The 22,712-nt window shown below is 37.3% G+C and overlaps 1 protein-coding gene across 4 annotated transcripts in view; it reads right to left on the reverse strand.

Moving 5' to 3' along the window:
• Positions 1-22,712, reverse strand: part of CADM2 (cell adhesion molecule 2) — a 685,724-nt gene that overhangs the window by 29,257 nt on the left and 633,755 nt on the right. For 3 of the 4 annotated variants that reach the window (XM_086763694.1, XM_086763689.1, XM_086763703.1), the window contains one exon: positions 21,396-21,515. The exons of the other annotated variant lie outside the window; for it this stretch is intronic. In XM_086763694.1, coding sequence (XP_086619820.1) covers positions 21,396-21,515 — 120 coding nt within the window. The remainder of the gene's footprint in view (positions 1-21,395; positions 21,516-22,712) is intronic. 4 annotated transcript variants of the gene reach the window in all.

A 22,712-nucleotide genomic window follows, 5' to 3' on the forward strand; every position in this document is an offset into this window, starting at 1 on the left:
ATGTATTCAATGTAACACGCACAATATTTCGCACGTGGGGTTACGAGGTTAGACTCGCATGGCTTGAGCACTGTAAGCTACTGTTATTTGACAGCCTTCACTGATGTGTAGTAGCAAGGAGTCTGCTCAGGGTATGTAAAACCAGATCATCTGGATGAAAATGTCTATGCAGATCATTAACTTCTACCCATTGACTCCTCTCTAGTTGTTTCTAGTGATTCTTCCCTTATTCATAAATGGATGAGTATTGACAAAGGAGAATAAAATCTAGACACTTTTAAATTTTCAGGACTAAAAGTCACTGTTTCTGATTTACGAGTGAGTGTGAATTAACTGTACTTTCTCCTGCCTGCCTATCAGAGGGAGCAGGGTGGACTGACGAGGATATGTATCCCCTTCGCAGATAAAGTTTCACACCCAGCATTTCAGTAAATTGAAATTGAAAATGGCATGCTAATAAGTGACAAGAACTGCAGCAGCTTCATTGCTTGTCTACAGTGGGAGTACAGCCTGGGACCTAGAGAGGAGTATGCCTCGCCTTGCTCTCTGTGGAAAGAACCAGGACACAGCTTCACCTGAGTGCCTATTTGCAGTGCTTACTCTTTTAAGACAGTAAGCTATAAGAGCTCTGTTGATGCACCTCAGGTATGAAAAGCATCACCTTTGCTGCATGATATTCCTAGGAGTGCTCCTGAACGTGAAAATCAGCCTGAATTTTATGCATATCACCAGAAGAAAAAAGGTCAATGAAAAGTTCCTAATTACATAGCTCCTTTTCACAAAGGGGAAAAAAAAAACAAAAACCAACCACAAAACCTCACCATATTAATTATTTTTTTTTATCCATTATATAAGATCCCCATTTTTATGGCTTCATTCACGGGTTTTGTAACTTCTGAATAGAGAAACGTGTAGATTTTTGGTAGGAAAGACAATGCATATGTATAAATTATTCACATAGTACTTCATGCTCATATAAATCTGCCCTCATTGGTACTACACTCAAATTTAGATTTGTGTAATGATCACCAATGTACTCAGATTTCACAAGAATTGTACCAAATGTTTTATCTATGTTTGCTGTGGTAAATGAACTCTGATATGGATTCCAGCATATTTACATGGTTGGTACATCGGTAAAGTTTTAACAGTAAATTATACTGCTAGAAGATTTAGTTTAACCACATTGGATTACGGTAGAGGGTTATTAGAGTTGTGATTTAATAATTTTGCAATTTTTAATGTTTTTATCTCGGGTTATAAAATCTGAATTTGTATTACCCCTCTTATATGGTTTATGTTCCCTATTCCTACCATTGTTATAACATATGGTCTTTAGGTTTCCCCTACTACTTTGGTGAATTGTGGAACCTTTCCTGCTATTAAAACCTTGAGCCACTCATACAATATTTCTTTACACATACATTGCATTTGAGATTTGTGGGTTTATAGCAGTGTGATTGCCAATTAGTTTGATAATCATTTTACCACTGAACTCAGACAGTAGCTGGCCATGAAGAAACATTATTTTTTCCCTTACAGCAGTAAGATTCACATCTGATGAACATTCTCTTTGTTACGGTATCTTTTTTTTCTGATAAAGTAGAGTACATAGTAAATGCCTTTTTCATCTGTCATTTGTATTTGCATTATCGGGAAGGAGGAAAACTCATAACTTGTTTTTTATGATTTTATAATTCCATTGAAACTATGAGACTTGGCAATAAAGAGTCTAAGTTGTGATTAATTTTGTTAAGATGTGCTACATCACTACTATGTATGGCAATAATAGGGGAATTAAGCTCTCATGTCATCTTATAATTTTTACTATTTTCATCTGTGGTTATTAAATTAATATATTAAAATTTACTTTTCTTAACATTGCAACAAAACCACTCTTGTAGACTACAGTTATCTTAGTCAATAGCCTAACAGTTATAAAGACCCATTTTGATATAATAATTTTATTATTTTTAATAATACTTAAAGCTATGATTTGAGGTTGGTATGTTTTTATTCATTTAAATTATGATCAATATGAGTTTTGCAATTTTTTTCCTGTGCAGAAAAAATCTTAAAACATAGGAACGGCTCTACTAGATAGGAAAACACCACCATCTAGTTCAATTTCATTTACAACCAGATGAAAAATGTAATACCTGAAATTCCCCTTGCTCACTCACCCATTTTCAGACTCTAGAGTCTAGAAACTTTCTGCACTGGTAACTATATTCACATGATTCACTTATTTCCCGTCATTTCTAATTTAACTTAACTGCTACCATTTCTCTTCCCAGCTATCTCTTTTTCAAGCTGCAGAGTGCTAGTATGTTTAATCTCTCTTAGCATAGACATTATTTTCAAACACCAGTCACCCTTATAACTTTTCTTCCTCATTTCTATCATATCTTTTTGATGCCTGATAACCAGAACTTCATGCAGTATCTCTGATGCATAGGTGCAGTATTAAGCATGTAAGGCACACTATTTAAGGTGCACCATAGACTTATGCAACGACATGGCAATGATTTCTATTTGGGTTTATTCTCCTGTCCTGCTAGTGCCACCATTTTACCTGCCTTCCTGTATTGTCACTGAATCCTGACTTATTTTCAAAGAGCTAGCTGCAATGATCCAATATCTCTTTACAAAGCACTATAAGCAGCTCATTCAGACCTCACATTCACTGTTCAAGTGTGCACAGTTGAATTGGTTTTCAAGAGCCAATGCACCACTTGCATTTGTTACTTTTAATATTTTAATCAGATTGCTTCTGCAGCTGTGCATTGTGATTCTACAAAATGTCTAAGTTAGTTACACATCACATGCCATAATGGTCACGTCTCTTTGTTTAGCGGCCTCTCCCTGCACAGCAAAATCCAGCTCTTCCTCCTCCTCTCTCTGCTTGGCACTCGTCCTTTCTCTCCCCAGCAAAGAGCAAGAGCGCTGTGGGGTCAGACAAATGTGTCAATGGCACAGTATGTCCCTATGACTTGTTTCTTGGTAGCGAAATAATTAATACCACTTCAGATAACAAATGAAAGACTTGTGTGCTATTCACCGTCCTGAAACATCTCAAGTTATTTTACAAGTGGCTTGTGAAAACAGCGCTACTGGACAGGAGGGATAGGGGGGATTATCCCCTTAATATGTGAAGGAAAAATATGCATAATCTCTCTCAGACTTCCATAAATACTCCAACACTGAAAATTATGAATCTTTTATCATTTTATCATAAAAGTGATTTCAAAGGTTATGTGAATTGCAAGGTAACAATGTATTTTTGTTAAACACTCTCACGATATAAAATATCTGTGAAATGGGAATGGGGATTGTTCAGCATGTACGCACATAGTTTTAATTTATTTTAAATTTCTATCATAAAAATACATTTTTACTATTGCTGTCCAGCAGCAGTGATATTTAGCATTATCTACTATGGTACTGCAGATGCTCAGATATATATTTTGAAGACAAGTACAAATTTGAAGTCCCATTACTTTTTTTTTGTTTGAAGCAGGTGGACACTTTAGATAGAAACTGGGCCTTATCTTAATATTCACACCTTATCAAAGTTACATAAAATAAGCAAATAGAGTAAATGCTTGATAAATGCATAACAATATAAATGCTTTAACCTTATCATGAAAACTATTTATCTATAATAACACAGACTGAGTGCCAAGAAAAAAGAACAAACCAAAAAGCTCGTTTTTGTTCTACTTGTCTCAGTATGCAACAAATAAGTGGAAAAAAAAATCAAATTAATGGAAAATTTGCGCATGATTATGTCACAGTGCCTGCCACACAACTTTCCAAATAAACTTTCTAAAATGAAGCTCAAAGAATGGGGATTAGCCCTAATGTTAAACATGGTCCTAATCTCCCAAAGACACGCATGCACTTGACTTAAAAAGCAGATGTAGCTTCCTTGATTTCCATGGGATCGCTCATAATGCGCAAAGTGTGCAGGTAAAGTTTGGCAGAACTGGGCTGGTCTCTACAGTCTAATTAATTACATTGGTTCAGAAGACAAGAAATCTCAGATCATAGGAAGGCACCTATTAAAGAGCCAATATTAACAACATATTGCATGATTATGTAGTCACAACATGTCATTATAATATATGTTTAATGTAATGTAAAATTGATGAAAATTTCTTAAGATTTCAGTACAGGCCTGACAAAAAGATATCATCTATAAAGTTCAAACTGAGTAACACACTGCTAGATAGCAGGCCCCTTTCTTTCTAATGCTTGTGCCCTACTATGTATGTAAGTAGTGCTTCCAATGCAGCACAGCTCTGTTGCTGATACATCATTTTGGTTTTGATTGCTGAAAGAATAGCTGTGGAATGCAGTCATGATTAGTTCACATTCGTGCAATGGTTAGTGGTCATCATGTATTTTATGGCACTTATTGCCACAATCTTAAAATACTACTTTTTTTTTCAGTGTTATATACTTTTATTTCTATGTTTTTATTGATATATTTCTTCCACTAAGATACAGGCAAGGCAAAGCCAGTAATTAATGCTAACAAAATACTAGAAAAGAAAACTGAGATCTTTTATATATGTTGATGGAAAGAATAAATGTACTGACAAAGGTCAATTAATTAAAAATTAAATAAAGAACAGGCTTTTCTGACAGAAAATAAAAACATCCATTCTGATGATAATCATCTTGGAAAATTCCAACACATTTACTACATTCACTAATAAATAAATCTTCTACTGTTATTTTTGACCAAGATCTGAAATCAGAAGTTAGATTTTACTTGATGTTCAGGACTAATAAAGCTGATTTTTGGAACCCTCAGCTGACCAAAACTAACTCTGAGAACGCTTGACTGCCATTTTAGTTTCTCCCCTTTCCAGAATGCTTCCTTTTAGCATACTCTTAATATTGCAATATGGCTGAAATAACTTCACTTTTCCAACATTAGTCTTTTGACAAATGATCATCTTGCAACACTTACAAAGAGTTAAAATAGCTTTTTGAAGCATTAAATAGCCATATATTGAAGGAATTCAGCAACAGATGTGGAAAAATATGACTGTAACACTTCTAAAAAATGTGTGTGTCTTTTAAAAAATAATATTATATGCTTCTGTAACTTGAATCCTTTGATGATTATAATTTATTTTGAAGGAAAGATGACCTAGATTTTCATATTAAATGTAAAAGTTAGATCTTTTCAGGGAACTACCTCAACTGGAGGTTTGTGAATTCTAGTGCAACATCAGGTATCTGCTGTGGCTACCATGACATATATCTTAAAGATGGATAGGATAGGATAGGATAGGATAGGATAGGATAGGATAGGATAGGATAGGATAGGATAGGATAGGATGGGACAGGACAGAATAGCTGAAGTGGAACAGACCTACAATGATCATATAGTCCAACTGCCTGACTGCTTCAAGGCTGACAAATAGAAAAATCGTGTTATTAAGGCCATGGTCCAAATCCTCTTAAACACTCACAGATACAGAGCATCAACAATCTCTCTCCTAGGAGGTCTGTTCCAGTGTTTGATCACTCTCTCAGTAAAGAAATGCTTCCTAATGTTAAGTTTGAACCTCTTCTGGCACAGCTTCGAACTATTCCTATGTGTCCTATCACTGGATCCTCAGCCTTCTTTTCTTCAAATTAGACAAACCCAGACTCCTTAGCTGCTCCTCAGTTTGATGAATTAATGCCAATTGTAAGATGCTGAATGAATAGAGCAATTAGATATGAGCATATAAAAATACTTCCCAAAGTAAATTACTTCCTTTAAAAAATCAAGTAATCAATAATAAAAGAGATATAAATAAAAAGTGTGTGATAATAACAAAAAAAATGTGGTAGAGAAATATAAGGCTAAAATGGATAACAATAGGGATCTTGGAGAGGTTACTATACACAGAAGATTTTCATGAATATGAAATCACTCATTTTCTTTCGTTTCTCTAGCTTTTTTTCTCCTATTGCCTTCCTCAACCATCTGTTTGGCCAATGACAGACCCAGTCAACTTTAGACACCTGTGATTTTAAACACTCATTAAAAGTTTGCTCTGGGTTCTACACTAAAGTTTATGAAAGCATAAAGAATTAGCAGCACCATTCTGTAGCCATCAAGTCAAAAGAGAGAGAAGCGTGTAAGATATGTCCAATCCTACAAAACCCTAACCACATGATCCCCAAGGGAAAGAAGATTGTATTGTATATGATCTCTGTTTAAAGCACATGGTAGCTGTTGAGTCCATTTAATTTTAATTTACTTTGAGATAAAAAATATGATTTAGGCTTGTGCTTGAGTACAGACAAAGCTCAGATGCTGCCATGCATCCACCGTAGATTCAGAGAATTCTTCACAAAATGGCTTAGTATGTTAGGATTTTGAAAGTTGTTCAGACAGACTAGAAACTGAGACAGTATAAACAGGGTTAGTAGACTTTAACATGAGACAACTCAGATAGTTTTTCAACAGTAAAAAAAAATAAATTAAAAAACAAACTGAAAATATTTGAGCAGCATTAACATCCAAAACCCTGGAATCTGCTCATTGTGTTCTGTCTTCAGAACAGACATCTTAACACTTCATCACTTTTTAAATAAAACAGACACACTAGAAAATGTGTTTTAGCCTGATGTGTGTCTTGTTCTTATTATGAATATTATTTATTCTATTATACGAGTGCATGTAAGCATTGTCTACAAAAACAGAAGGAAAAGTTTCCTGTCCTTGAACTTTCCTGATGTTCTTAATTTCTCCATAACATTGCAAAAACACCAAGAGCAAGATGTTTCACACTGCATAAAACCCATCTATTTTATTACAGTGCTGAAGGCAACTACACAGTACTGTGAATTTCTCTTGTGCATGAATTATTCCCGTGACTGTTTATTTGGTTAAGAAGGATTTAGAATTATGTAAAAACCCTACAGTTCACTCTTATTTCACAATAAATATGGAAAAGCACATTCTGCATGGGAAATCGAAACTAAAATATCTGAGTGGCATAGTAGCAATTTGCAGCAAATTTTTCCACAGAAATGATTTGGTAAGAATTAGTGGATACTACTCAAAAGCACCAGGAAGTAAAAAAGCTGACATTTCAATCACACAAAAACAATTAACACACTTCCCCACAGTCATGCTATAATACAGGGAGTTATGATAACAATAACAACAAAAAAGTCCCACAGGAATTGGAAGTCTATGAAACCGCTCACAAATTACTTGGCACAAGCTCTTGTGGTGGAGGAGAGCCAACCTGATTTTAATAAAAGACTAATTTCTTCTTAGCATTACTAACTCCAGGAATATTGGGAACAGATGCTTCAGAGATGGACTGGAGGGACAGTGCTCTGGAATTAAGCAACCTTTAAAAACTTAAATAACTCATTGTTTTGTTAAACACACAGTTTATCTAAAAAAAAAAAAGGCAATCTAACATATGGATGTCTATGTACAATAGCAACCCAGCACTCACACTAACAAAACTGCATTGTAGGGGATAAACAAGTTCAGGACTGATAGCACTAATTGTGACATAGAATCTCACAGTGTGCCCAATAATGCAATTCAGACCAGGAACAGAGGGAATTCCTGCACTGGAGACAGTAACTGAGTCAGATTCAAACCTAAATGGTAAAAATGTTCCTCTTAGGTCTGTACTGAAAATCAAACACACACAAAAAAAAAAAAAAAGGGGAGGGGAAGGAGCAAAGGCTCTTTACATATCCAGTTTCTTTAATGTTCCCACTCTCTAATGAATTAACATAGTCATAAAAGCTAATTTCTGTAAAGTATGTCCAGGGACCTGGTCCAAAGTCAATGCTGAAGACCGATAGGGCACTCTGAATTCATTAAAATGAAAGTTGTCTCTTCTCTATAGGGTGCTGAATGCAGTTCATGACCTGATGTGTATCCAGTAGAGACTTACTAGACACAAGAAAAGAAGTATATAAAATAAATAGAATGTTTTCCTTAAATTGTCATTCTTGGGGATTTCTCAGTCTTGGGTATTTTTCCTTTTTTTTTTTCTTGACTACCCATAACATTCCCATAAAGATTTATATTCTGGCTTTTGTTGCCCAGAATCCTTGTCTCACCCTTTATGCTGGAAAAGGAAATTGTATATTAATGTAAATTGCTACTCCTGATACTTCTTTCCCTTGACTGATGGTTTTCTATTACAGGCTTGCAAGAATTTAAGCCGGAAAGAAACCCAAGCATCTTGATTGAAAGGATTTGATACATTCTTTTCAAATTCATGCTATCTAAATCACAGCAGGATGACTTGTAATCAAAGTTTTTCAAAAAGAACACAAATTCGGGGAAAAGGAAAAGGCAATTCAGCCCATTGCAAGTCATCTTGGTTAACACAGTTCCTCCAGAATAGTATCTCCCTTCTTCTTTAATGACCCCAGTGCCTCCAATTCCAAACTTGGCTCAGTAGGCTATTGAAAAATTGTATTTCTCTTCTAGTGAAAAGTACTTCCTTGTGTTGGTTCTGAATTTCATTTTTTGCAGTCACTTCCATTTGTGCTTTCCTGTTCAGTCTTTTATACTCAGCCAAACAGTGAGTCAAGTGTTATTGAACAAGGTTTTCCACCCTGTATTTCTCACAGTAGACGAGTTTGTAATTCTCTCTCTTTCTCAGTTTTTACAACCAAAAAAAATGAACTCAGCTGTGAATAGGTACAGCCATTTATGGTACTGTACACTTCAGACTTCTCTTCCACTTCTTTCCTCTAAGCTGTGTTTTAAGATAATCTTTTAATACATCGGTATTTAATTTTTTTCACCTTTTTTTTCACTTCAGCTTTTTTAACTCTGCTTTTCTGCACTCAATGTGATGACTGCATTGCAGCAAAATATTAGCCTTTAAAGATTTTTGGTTTAGAATCTTAAAGTAATAGAACTACAGCAATGCTCTCGTTACATTTCCAGTCTCTCTCCCTCTCTTAGTTGTAACAACAAAACACACTTTAACCCTACTGCCAGAAGCACAGTGCAGCCGAAAGACACACACACCGCTGCAGCAGGTCCTGCACCTTCAGCATTTTGGCACGGTGCGCTGAGACATGCCTGCACGCGTTCAGCATTCTGCTCTAGAAACATATCCATGTCACGCCGTTACGCAGCCCGTTCATCATGGTGTATACCACACATTGAAAATAACCCACATAAAGTACAACATCTCATACAGGGGTCCCAGGTGGGTCTGAGAGGAGACCCAAGCCAAGTATTAAGCTGTACTGATGCTTCGGTCAGTCCCGAAGGAGCCTCTCCTGTGAAGCGCGCACAAGCACCACAGCACCTAGTTTTCTCCACAGCGCAGTCTCCAAAGTCAACACAGAACAGACACCCCAAATCACTAATGCAGCAAAAAAAAAAGGAGGGAGGCTAGGCAATTGATTTCAATGCTTTAAAAAATAATAAAATATTACCTTAAGAATACCCTTTCCTGTGTTTCACTATCTGAATAACCTCACATGCAAAAATTTTTAATAGGTCAGACTAAATCATCTCCAAAGCCACTCTTTGTAGATTTTGCTTTTATTTTATTGTTCTGGGGAATGCTGTAGCTTTGAGTTTTACCAAGGGCATCTTTCATCAAAAAAACTTAATATAATTAGTATCAATTCTGTATTTTGTGAGGCTCACACTGGAAGTTATTAACCGTGTTTCAAGTGGAATGTCAGAGAAACCAAGGGCAGAGAGAGTAATCTTTTCAGCTTCAAAGGCACAGTTGATGACTTTAGTTCACTGGTTAGTGAGAAAGACGTGCATTTTTTATTAAAGGTGTTAGCAATAAATTTGAAACTATGGGCATTTTCCTCTCCTTTCCTCATTTTTAGACCTTGTCGGCATAGTTTCAGTCTTTCTTTTGACATCCCAAATGGCATTGGAACAGTTGCTTTACTTATCCTTGTTATTAACTGTAACAATACTTAGTTGTATACTTTTGCTTTTAACAGTGAAACACTTCATCAGTATCCTGACAGCACAAAACTTGCGAAAATCTGTCTTAGGCAGTAACATCAGAAAAATAGATCTTTGTTTTCACTGGCACTAACTTTAAATACCACAAATATCTCTGTAAATAAACTAAGTTAGCCTTGTGATTTGATATAAATATAGCAACAACGAAACATATTAAACAGAAACTATCTGCTTAATCTTCCTCCTTGTTATAACAAATGTAGTATATTTCCCTTAAAGCTCATCATTAAAGATACACTCAACAATGCCTTTGAAACAAACCAAATCAACCAAAAGTCTTAATAAGATCCTAAAGATTATAGATTCATTTCTTTCAAACGACATCAAACAATAAATTCTGAAGTGTATTTACAGAATGTCCTTTACAATAAATATTTAAATATTTACTTTTAAGAAGAAAATACATACAGCATGAGAAGCCTTTTTACTGGAGAAAGGTTTAACAAGAACTAATGTATGGTTGGTAACCTCAGAGAAATTTAACTAAGAAGCAAGGCTTAGGTTTGTAACAATGAGGATAGTTAACTGCTGAAGAGAAACACCAAGGGAAATCATACATTCTCCATTCCCTTAGGTCCTAAATTAAGTCTACATGTGTTCTGGTGGATGCTCTTTAACAAAATAAAGGTTTCTGTTCCTCAATATACAACTCTAAGAGTGGAATCTATACAACAGTTTCGGCTAACTGATCCGATGGGTCCCTCTGGACTTAGCAGATCACCAATTTTATCTATGAATTACATACCAAACTACATATAGTCCCACTGAAAATTAATGAGTTTATGTATACGTAAAGTATTGCATAGAAGAAAGGGTATTACAGCCTGTTCTCCTGTAGAGGAAATTCTGCATATATCTTCAGGTCATTCTCAAGCTGACACTGCAGGCAACACCGACAACATATGAAAAACAGTCTGTCTCTCTTTGGACTGGAAAATCAAGATCCATCCAAATGTCAAAGTCATCTGTCAACTAGATGGGATAAACTCATTTAACAAATTTGCAAGCCAAACCACTTGCAGAGCTGCAAATACTTGATCCCAAAAGTCTATTGAAATTAGTGGAACTCTGGCTTTTAAAGCAGCAGGTATGTATATCTACGATTTTTTAAAATTATTTTGAATGTCACAAGATCATTAAGCACAACTGGAGCATGAAGTTAATATGAATAATATAGGTTGCATTTCTTGTTTACATCTGGATGTTGAAAATTACTACACATTAATAAAATGTAGGAAACTTTGACTGAGGTCATGACTCAACTAGAGATCGGTTGAAAATGTTCAGTATGGTTACAGCCTTCAGTAAACAATGACTTTGATGTTATGCTTCACACGGAGGCGGTGACACCGATGACTTCAGCCCTTCGCATGTGTGTCCTTGGTAGTTATATATGGAGGCTGAGCAGAAGAAGACCTCACAGTCTGTGGCACCTGAGGAAAAGTCTCAGGAGGCATTCAGAGCAAAGGACTTATTTGCAGGCAGTGAGCATGCTTCCAGCAGAAGGGACTCTTAATTTGGAAAACCTCTTGTACAGACTGTTAGACTGCATAATTCATATGCAGTAGAAAAAAAAACCTAGTGCGATCAGAGCTCAGGTTAGGAATGTTTGAATGCCTGACGCGTTGCTGAAGCCTCTCTGGAGCTCAGCTATATAATGGAATCTTTATCAGACCATCAACCAATTGTGATACTTATCTGTACAGCATTGCATTTTGGCTTAAGTGATAATCCATCAAGGCTGGAAATCATTGTGTACTTTTTAAGTTGCATACTTCATTACTGCAAGCTGACAGCTGGATGGATTTGTTAGCACTAGATATATTTGTTCCAGACACGAAAAGCAGGTTCCTAATATATGATATTATGATCTTTCCTTTCTTTTCATGTATTCAACGTGTTATAATCTGTCTCGTTTATGATGTTCATTTACACGGCAAACTACTCAGAGTATGAAATCTGTCTTTATTTGTTCCAGAATGCAACAGTCTCATTTCATGAATGATATGACCAAATAACATATAATAATGATGACTGTCTTAATCTTACATCATAATAGCTGTAAGGCAGAGAAAACTGCAATTTTCTAAACTGCATATTTCTTTGCTTTAGCTTGTAAAAGATAAAAATTGAAAAGCCCAAGTACATTTAATGGCAAACAAGGTAACTAGCGTGATGTGGGTCATGTTGCCAGAATTTTTGTTTGTGGATAGACTGTGCATATTGACTCAAGGATTACTCTTGGATTGATATTATGACTATCTTTTATAAGTATTTGAGAACCGAGAATTCCACACAGAAACACTTGGTTTTGATTTTGGTCTGCTCACAATATAAACATCAGGATATTTCCATTTTTTTTAGCATGTAGTAATAATGGAGTTTCACACTGCATGTGCTTCCTTTCATAACCACAATCTGATGCTACTTACTGCCTTTTTGTCCTATTTCCTCTGAGCCACGGAAAGATATCTTCTCTGGATGCAACAATATCCAAAATTCCTAGCCTTAATTTAAAAAATACATATTATTTTCATACTATGTTTGTACAGCCTCTTGCTTGGAGCTAGCATTTTTTGGACTATGATCACCATGCATGTGAACATGTACTGTTTGCTGTGATTCTGATTCTCTGTAGGAATCTGGCCAGTAAAGTAAGAAACTGCTTGAGTTTGGGTTGCTTTTGGTTGGTTTTTTTGGTTTTTTTTTCGGGGGGTGAGGTCAGGTTTTTTTTTGGTTGGTTGCTACAAGGAGAAACCTTCTACCATGAAGCTAAACATAAGAGGAACACCTGAGGTCTTCTAAGTTTGGTTTTATTTTTTTCTTATCTGTCAAGTCTGTGTACATGATCCACTACACTAAGATTCTCAAAAGCCACTTTCATGATATTGTAAGAAGGCTTTTCCTGGCTGTGTATCTACCAGATGTAAAAAGCAAAGAGTTCTTTGAGTTAGAACAGATGCTACAATCTCCTCTGTTGATCTCAATTTTGTGGGCTTTGAGAATTCACAGCATTAATTGTACCACCAGGCCTGACCAATGGGATGAAACCCTAATTAAATGTTGCTTAGAGAAAGGAGCAAATACTCTGTTTCCCCTAAAATGGGCACTGTGGACTACTAACCCTCTTGAAAATATACTTGTAGAACTTCAGAAACTCAAGTCCTGTTCAACACGAGAGGAGCCACAGAAGGCTCATGAGTAGAAGACACATGAGCCAGAGAAGGCACAGACACATGAGGATTGAGCAGGTACACATCAGAAAAATAATTTCTTGAGAATAAGCTGGCAGAATAGACTTAAGCATGACTATTATAGAAGTGTTGGGGTTTTTTAATCTGTTTTAATCCTATCATTTTTCTCTCTTTCGAGAAACTCTAAAAATTAGCAAGAGCCATGCAACTTAAAGAGCAAGTGAAACCAAATGAGCTCTGTATACTGAAGGAGTTAGAAGAAACACTGAGGGATCTACAAAGAAACAGACAGAACTAATAACAATTCACCTTCCTTGCTCATGTTGGACAAAAGGATTCTGGATTCCCCTGGGCCTGGCATAGTTCTTGTGCATGCTGCAAATACCACAGGAGAAGAGAGGAACACAGAACTGCCTGATAATTTTTCTTTTAAACTCTGTGTTCTAATTTCCTCATATTTCCATAAACATCACCTGTGAATCTGACCACAACAGGTATATTTCAATATAAAAAAATTCAACTGTTTCATCCTAAAACAAGAACTCAAATCTTCCCATCTTGGTCTCTGCTTTCTGGATACATTGGATCTCTGCTTTAGCTTTGTCTTCCTGGTTGCATAGAAGCCTAGGATTTGGCCCAAAGAGCCATGTGCCCGCTGATGAGCTGAGGCCATACACAAACACAACTGTAGAATTCTCTTCCAGTGTCATTGCCGCTGGTAGCAGAGAGCACATGGAAAAGGACACAGACAGTGTTACATTCCTGCATCTTCCCTCTGCATATGTTAGCTAGTAGTGGACCTTGGGAAACTGGGCATCATTTCTCTTCCTTCCTTGAAGGCACAAGCAGGGACTGCGAGGATGAAGAACCACCCACTGTACTCGAAGAGCAGGTTCAGGAACATCTGAGGAACTTAAAGGTGCACAAGTCCATGGGACCTGATGAGATCCATTCACGGGTCCTGAGGGAACTGGCGGATGAAGTTGCCAAGACACTGGCCATTGTATTTGAGAAATAGTGGCAGTCTGGTGAGGTCCCCAATGACTGGAAGAGAGGGAACATAACCCCCATTTTTAAAAAGGGGAATAAGGAGGATCTGGGCAACTACAGGCTGGTCAGCCTCATCTCTGTGCCTGGCAAGGTCATGGAGCAGATTCTCCTGGAAACTATGTTAAGGCACAAGATGAGCAAGGAGGTGTTTGGTGACAGCCAACATGGCTTCACCAAGGGCAGATCGTGCCTGACCAATTTGGTGGCCTTCTATGATGGGGTGACAGCATCGGTGGACAAGGGACGAGCAACGGATATCATCTACCTGGACTTGTGCAAAGCTTTTGACACTGTCCTGCACGACATCCTTCTCTCTAGAGAGGCATGGGTTTGATGGACGGACCACTCGGTGGATAAGGAGTTGGCTGGATGGCCACACTCAGAGAGTGGTGGTCAACGGCTCAATGTCCAAGTGGAGACCGGTCACAAGTAGCATTCCTCAGGGGTCCGTGTTGGGCCGAGCCCTGTTCAACATCTTTGTTGATGACATGGACAGTGGGATAGAGTGCACCCTCAGCAAGTTCGCCGACGACACCAAGTTGTGTGGTGCCGTCGACACGCTGGAAGGGAGGGATGCCATCCAGAGGGACCTTGACAGGCTGGAGAGGTGGGCCCGTGCCAACCTCATGAAGTTCAACCAGGCCAAGTGCAAGGTCCTGCACCTGGGTCATGGCAATCCCAGGCACAAATACAGGCTGGGCAGGGAATGGATTGAGAGCAGCCCTGAGGAGAAGGGCTTGGGAGTGCTGGTGGATGAGAAGCTTAACATGAGCAGGCAATGTGCTCTTGCGGCCCAGAAGGCCAACCGCATCCTGGGCTGCATCAAGAGGAGCGTGGCCAGCAGGTCGAGGGAGGTGATTCTCCCCCTCTACTCTGCCCTGATGAGACCTCACCTGGAGTACTGTGTCCAGTTCTGGAGCCCCCAACATAAGAAGGACATGGACCAGTTGGAGAGAGTCCAGAGGAGGGCCACGAAGATGATGAGAAGGCTGGAGCACCTTTCCTATGAGGACAGGCTGAGAGAGTTGGGGCTGTTCAGCCTGGAGAAGAGGAGGCTCCGGGGAGACCTGATAGCGGCCTTCCAGTTACCTCAAGGGGGCCTACAGGAAAGATGGGGAGAGGCTGTTCAGTAGGGCCTGTTGTGATAGGACAAGGTGTAATGGTTTTAAAACAGAGGGAGGTAGATTTAGATTGGATATTAGGAAAAAATTTTTTACACTGAGGGTTGTAGAACACTGGAACAGGTTGCCCAGAGAGGAGGTGGATGCCCCATCCCTGGACACGCTCAAGGCCAGGCTGGATGAGGCTGAGCAACCTGATCTAGTCCGGGATGTCCCTGCTCTTTGCAGGGAGGTTGGACTAGATGACCTTTGAAGGTCGCTTCCAACTCTAACCATTCTATGATTCTATGATTCCTGATCTCCTCTATTTAGCCCATACAAGTGGCAAGGAACGGAAGGGCGCTTTCTATTCCTGGCCTCTCTATCAGCTGGTTACAGATGCTGGGTAGGGAAGGTTTCCCAGCTACTACTCAGCTGTAGCTTGCGGATGTTTCACCTGGGGAACAGATAGCTCTGACCAGCGACAGTCCTGGAGCTTTCAAGACTTAGGGAAAGAGGCTTGTAAAGTAGGTTTGGGATTTCATCATGGTCTAAATTAGGTTTACCACGATTTAGTAGCACACCTTCTAAACAGCTGGGAACAAGCAGAATGAAAAAATAAAGGTAATGAAAGAAGTCATTATAAAATCAAGAGATGGCAGTTCTTGCAAGATGGGTGCTAAAGGCTTACTTGACTGTCTGGTGGGGAAAAAATCTGAAGAACTGTTGGTTTGAACCTCAAATTGTTTAACTTCTTGGGAAATCTAGAAGTTGGATAAGTCACTAGGAGACTACTGTAAGAGAAGGGAAGATGAGAATGAAGAAATAAAAATGGGAAAGTTGTAATTTTCTTACCTGGTTTGTGTAAAATTGGATACAAATTAGATTTTATGTTACTGCTACAGCTATGAAGTAATATATAAAACCAGCTTTTATCATGCTGTCATACAAAACTGTTTTTAACATTAGATAACAATCTTTTTTTTTTATTATCGGAGTTGAATGCAAGCTAGCATACACAACTATATTTAAGATATGTCTGTCCTTATCTCCCCTGTCCCTCACATATTCTATACCTTTTCTTGTTTTATTCTTTCTTTCTCTGTCAATATTTCAAAGTGCCAAGTTATATTAATCAGATTACATGAAGGAAAAATGAAATCACAAGGAAAGAACTGGTAATGCCTAATATATTTTTGATACCAAAAACCCTGAGGACTACAAGTACAGTTCAAGTAGTTTCTGCATTTAAACTGCCTATAACGAAACAAATATTCTGGTCTTTTTTTTTTTTTTTCCACTCATACAGACTGCAAGCTAAAAATGTGAGAAAAAGAAAGTAACGTAAATTCTTAGCTACAATGGTTGAAATTTATGTTATTAAATAGAAATATCCACACTTAAAATCATAATAGTTTTCAAAATTATCACATCCATAAGCACTTCCTTAATCCACTGTAAACTCTTTTTCTAGATTTAGCTCCACAGATCTCCTTTAAGAAATCTTTCTTTTATACCAGAGCCAAAACCAATAAAAGCAAAGTGGATTATAATAAAGGAAGGATTTAGTTCATATATAAATGTGTACATTCATTGGCTTTGTGGTCACCCTGACTATTAAATAAACTCTTGAACTTCATAGTGCAGCTGCCTCGGAGCAGCATAATGTCTCTGCTATATGCAATGACTTCTGGAGATGTTTCTAGGTGTTGCTATATAAAGCCCTAAATATTCTGGCACAGTCATTATACAAGTGAGTCAGCTGAGACTGAATCACCCTGATACATGCAATTGAACTGAATGAATCTATCTTTTGAGTTTGGGATGCTCTTGCAATGTTACTTTTGTACGTATTTCAGCTTCAATAATAAGTCAAAATTACCAAGTTTTATAACCTCTTTGACTTTTTTCCTAACAGGAAAAGGATTTAAATTAAAAAAAAAAAATGCAGGGGGGGTGTGTGTGGGTGATTAACATAATGCCAGCCTGTGGGAGGGTTTTACGTACATTAGTGTGCATAAGCTTTTCTCTTCTGTGAATCCAGAAACACAGAGCTGTTCTGACTTGAGGTGGCTTCTCCTAGGCTGTTAATCACACTCCCACTCCACCTACAGGACTTCGAAGGATTGGCACAGAACCATGTAAATTAACTTTATGCTAACAAAGAATTTCTCCAAGGGAGGCAACCCCTGGTATCACTACTGGGGGCAAATCCACAATCCTCTTGTGCCTCTTCCCAGTCACAAAAGGGAACACTACCATGGATCCATGCACAGCTTTCAGAAATAACATTACATAAATCTGATAGAAAGGAAACTACTCATACAGTGTATAATTATTCTCCCTGTAGTCCTCTAAAATTGTTTCTTCTCATACACTTTATTCTCATTTTGTCGTACATTCCTCATCATGGTTATTAGGCTTTAAGATACCCTTGACAAATATATAAAAGGCAATACTCTTCACTGGCATCAAATTGCATTTAGATTTTTTGAGTTTGTAGGTAATGTACCAGTAAAAGAATAATTAATTCCTGAAGGACTGAGCACAGAAGCAAGCACACGTTTGTCTGAGAAAGTGAAAAGTTTGACTAAACAGGATGTTTATGAACTATCATGCTGTCATCCAACTGGATCAGTAGCTTTTTTTTTCACATTGTTTACTAAATGCCATGCAAATTAAGACAGGGATGGGTCACACAGTTCCAGAATTAACTGATGATGGTTTGGAGATTCCCCTCCACCCCCCATTAATTCAGGCTTTTGGTAATGATCAGGTACAATCATCATAATGTACAATGCCTTAGATTTACAGACACTCTGGGCTCTTTATATCCTGTATCATGTTCCTGTAAAGCCATCTCTTGCAACTGGATGTGTCCACTCAAGGCAGACTATGTAAAAGTCATGCAGAATAGAGGAATGTCTTGTAGAATTTACCTAAGTATCAAGGAATAATTTTAGAGTAGAATTAGTGAAATCCATCCAGCAAGACTACTACATCAGCTATTGGAAACCTAGTTCAAAGATATTATTAATTAGTATGTACTACCCTATGATTTGGGGCAAACTACTGTACCTTTACGGCACAATCTAACAAGATCCAATAAAGTAAGATAAAGAGAAATGCTGCTTCCATCATACCTGGAAGTCAAAACACAACAAAGAATAAATTGTTTTGAAGGTTGAAAATATATGAATAGCTTCTCAATTTTATGTCCTTATATACTCCTTCATATCAAAAATCTTATTGGAATAAGAAGCAGAATTGTCAAGGGAAAACACATTTATATTGTACTTTTTGCTCAGCAAGAAACAGAGAGTACTGAAAATCTGATCCTCTCTAAAATGGTTCTTATGTAGCTTGTAACTGGTGTGGAGGTGCTCTGACAATCTAGATAAGGTTCAGTCTAGTATTTCAAGATGGCAGAACTCTGCCTTCAGAACATTCACTGTAAGTTTGTGAACATTATTTGTTTACGGGTTCAAGAAAGATAGTGGAGGAAGAGACCTAAGGAGAGCATCCTGTCCATTTCCCTCTGCTGTAGGAATCAAGCATTTTCAAAGAGAGCAAGGATGAAGGAAGCCTTAGAACTTCAATAGCTACACCGCGTCACTGCCTCCTGTGAATTTAGAAAGTTTCCTCACTAAATGTCTTTGCTATTAATTCAGTGAATTAATTTCCCTCACTGAATTTGGAAAATAATTCTTCATCATGGTCATACTGATTTTTCTTTTTTGAAAGCAAAACCAAACTGGTGCCTTCAGTTTCCTCACAGGGCACTTCTTTAAACTTCTTGTCCTTGTTGTACTTTGACCTGTCTCTGTTTGTGGTCATCTTTCAGTGTGACACCCCTATTAGAAACAGTACTTCCACTGTCATCTGTTGCTGGATAAAACACCAATCAATTCAGCCTTGTCCTAATCATTCAGGAATACAATCATTACATTTCTTTATTTTTGTCTTTCATCTAATGTATTTCTAAATCTTTTTGTTTTGTTAAATTTCTCACACCTTGCTAGTTCCAATTATTTTTGCATTTGGTTGTTTCTTATTTTATGCCTGGTTTCCTGTTTCTTCCACACTGATATACTCTGTGACTTATGCTTACAGTAATCTTCTCTCATTTTCACATTTTTGTGGTTTTTTATTTCCTAGATTGTTAGATAGACAATTTCATTAGCCTATTCATGCGTCCTATTTTTCCTTTGCGTTGAGATAGACTGTTATTTTCCCTTCAATAAAAGCTTTTCAAGAAACAGTCTTCCCACATTCCTTTGTCTCTTAGATTATCTGCCCAAGAGACCATATCTACCAGTTCCTTGAGGTTGGGAAAAATGAGTGCTCACGTTTCAGTGATTGATCACCTTCACCCAGATTTCCTTCTTTTACTTTCTCTTAAAGCAGTATCTCTTTGTTACTGTAGCATCAAATTGCATGCGTTCTCACACATGTTAGAGCTGAAGCTTAGAAGAGGGTTCTCTTTTTTCAGATCTTTCTCTTGATGCCGGGCACAGAAATAGTGCAAATGAACACTTCAGAGTAATGGAAAATGATGTCCTAAACCACACTTGGGACGTAACAGAATGCCTTAATAACATCAGTACACTAAATAGACAATCATATCAGTAATATAGTTTAGTTATGACCACGTAACAAGAAGAAAACAATTCAATAAGGACAACAAAAACTGACATGGTACACCAAGCACTTCGTTCTTACAGTACCCGAGCCCTCAGAAAGCTGGGAAGCTTCTGCTGCTTGACTCAAAACACTCTTTTATAAAGATAGGATGACTCCTGTCATTCCATTCCTTTTTAAGAAATGTTCCTCTTGCAGCTACTCAGACTTGTGAGCACTGGGCTGTCTTCCATCATCTATCCTTTTTTTCTGGTGGGAAAGGACTACTATAACACCATTGTTCTTTTTCACTAAAACAACAATATTTTTTTCTCACTATAAGTAATATTAAAGCTTAAAAATGTAATTTCAGGATTGATGCCAGTTTAGTACACGAAGACCACAATATGGGCTAGGAAGGAAGAAGTTGGGTGATCTGATACCATCACAATCTTTATACAATGGACTTGCATTTAGCTCAGCTTATTCTTGCAAGTTAGGCAGGTCACTACAACTGATTTGTAACAATGCTTCTAGAAAGAAAAGATTTCATAATTCTGTCTTGACTTTCCTGGGATAACTATACCTCATCATGTGGATACTTGCAGTGTGATAAGTTAATATTATTTCCTCTCTCCTTGCAGAAAGAAAGCCTTCAACAGACCATGTAGGAACCTTCTGTGCCATTTGACTCACTTCGAGCGATTACTAGCTACCTAGAAGATTATAATCTGTAAAACCTTACACATACATATTCACTATTGAACAGTTATCTGATCAGTGACAGAATACAACAGTAAAATTAAGCTTTATATTTTGCTCATAACAAAGCAAAGCATTACTAGAAACATTTAAAAAGCTGTAACAAACAAAAACCCCAGTCGAGGCAGGAAGGGAAGAGAGAAATTTCAGCTTATTTACTCTAGTTCTAGTAAAATAAAGACACCTCTAAGTTGAGAATACCTTACATTGTAAAAGACTAACAACAGTGATCTAATGCGATGCCTCTTTGTTACCAAGCAAGACCCCATCAACAGTAGTTCCAATGCCAAGACACCTATCTTGTTTTAAACATTAGCACCCAAAATAACCAGTCTTAAAAGGTCATGTCTATTTAAAAATAGCTTGCTTGCATTTTACATTAAAGTTAATTTACTAACCTTAAAAAAATTAAATGCAAATGTATACAAATAATTTAAGCATCCTGTCAAAGTTCACGTACACACTGCTAGAGCAATGCAAATATTCAAGGTCATATGAAATCTTTCTTAACCATTTGCCATCCTGTGGATTACTCTATCAAATATATATATTGAACTAAAGTGTTTGAACCCTTTCTTTAGCAATTTCTATCCTTCTTAAAAATCAGTCCTCTAGTTTCCTACTTATAATGTGTTTTTCAGGCCATAACAAAGAAGAATACTGTACCTCTGGTGCTGATGGCTGTTGCCGATGTGGTTGTGCTGGTTGTTAAGGCTACAGTGGTTGTGACTGTTGCAGTGGTAAGGGAGGGGATGACAGTAGTGGGAAGCAAAGTGTTGAAAACATCTGGTGAGTGGAAAAAAAATATAAAATAAAATCATATCATGCAAACAAAGGAGAACCATAACAGTGGTTTAATTTGTAAATACAAGTATGTCAAAAATGACTAAATTAAAACACGATTAACATAAATTATTACAGGTACAAAGTACCTTTAAATTCTTGACATTATATCACTCTCAGTTTTTATAGTCAATCTTCTAGCATACAGAATTTAAAACACTGTTAAAATGATCACGTTTCCATAGATCTGGAGAGTGACTGTTTAAGTGACAAGAATCTATTTCTCCACTGAGCCATTTTAAATGTCTCATATAGTAGAAACCATATACAGATGAAACATGCTGTGTCAGAGTGGGAGATGAAAAAACAACACCATCATGCTAAAATAAACACACACATGTTAACGAGAAATGGCTGTATGTTAAAACACCCACTTTCAGACAGACTCAATGGAAGGAAAAAGGGGAGAAAATGCTACTAACTATAAGAGCTGCTTTTCCCGGATTGCTTTTCTTCTTCCCACACATTTGTTTAAGACACAGTTGTCTGCTAAGATCCAGAGCAGAGTATATTTCAAAATCTTTACCCTAATTAGCAGGCACAGTCATCTTTCAGTCATCCTTAACACGTAAAATTTATCATTAGTACACACGTCACTATTTCTCTAAAACAGCTTAGAAATAAAAAATCAGAAATGCTAGTACTATTACTATTAAAAAACCTGTGTACACAAGTCAGAAAAAAATGCATAGCCCTGATGGCAGCATCCTACAAAACCCTTCAGCTTTTGATCAAGTAGGTGCAGGTTATGCTGCTGCTTCACTGTAGAGGAACCAACAATGTCTGCTGCAAAACGCTCCGGTACAGAGCGGAACATAACCAGATGTACAGATAGAAAATACTTTGATTACACTGCCAAAAGCAATAAAGACCAGTATCACTTTGCTTATAAGATGATTGCAGGTTTTAAAGAACAAACAAACAAAAGCCCTGAAAAGAACTGGAGAAAAGCACTTCAGTGAGGACATAAAAAGCATCTGACATTTTCCAGATTATTTATATGGCAGGTTTAAAAGGAAAGGACTAGTTTTTCAGCAGTTGATGGTGAGTAACCCATTCCGCACTGATTCCAGTGAAAATATTTCTGAAGGGTACTATTCAATGCAATAAGAAGAGTAAAAGTCTGACCCATGATCTGTT

The sequence above is a fragment of the Chlamydotis macqueenii genome, chromosome 1 (assembly GCF_036417535.1).
Source record: "Chlamydotis macqueenii isolate bChlMac1 chromosome 1, bChlMac1.mat, whole genome shotgun sequence".
In the NCBI taxonomy this organism is placed as follows: Eukaryota; Metazoa; Chordata; class Aves; order Otidiformes; family Otididae; genus Chlamydotis; species Chlamydotis macqueenii.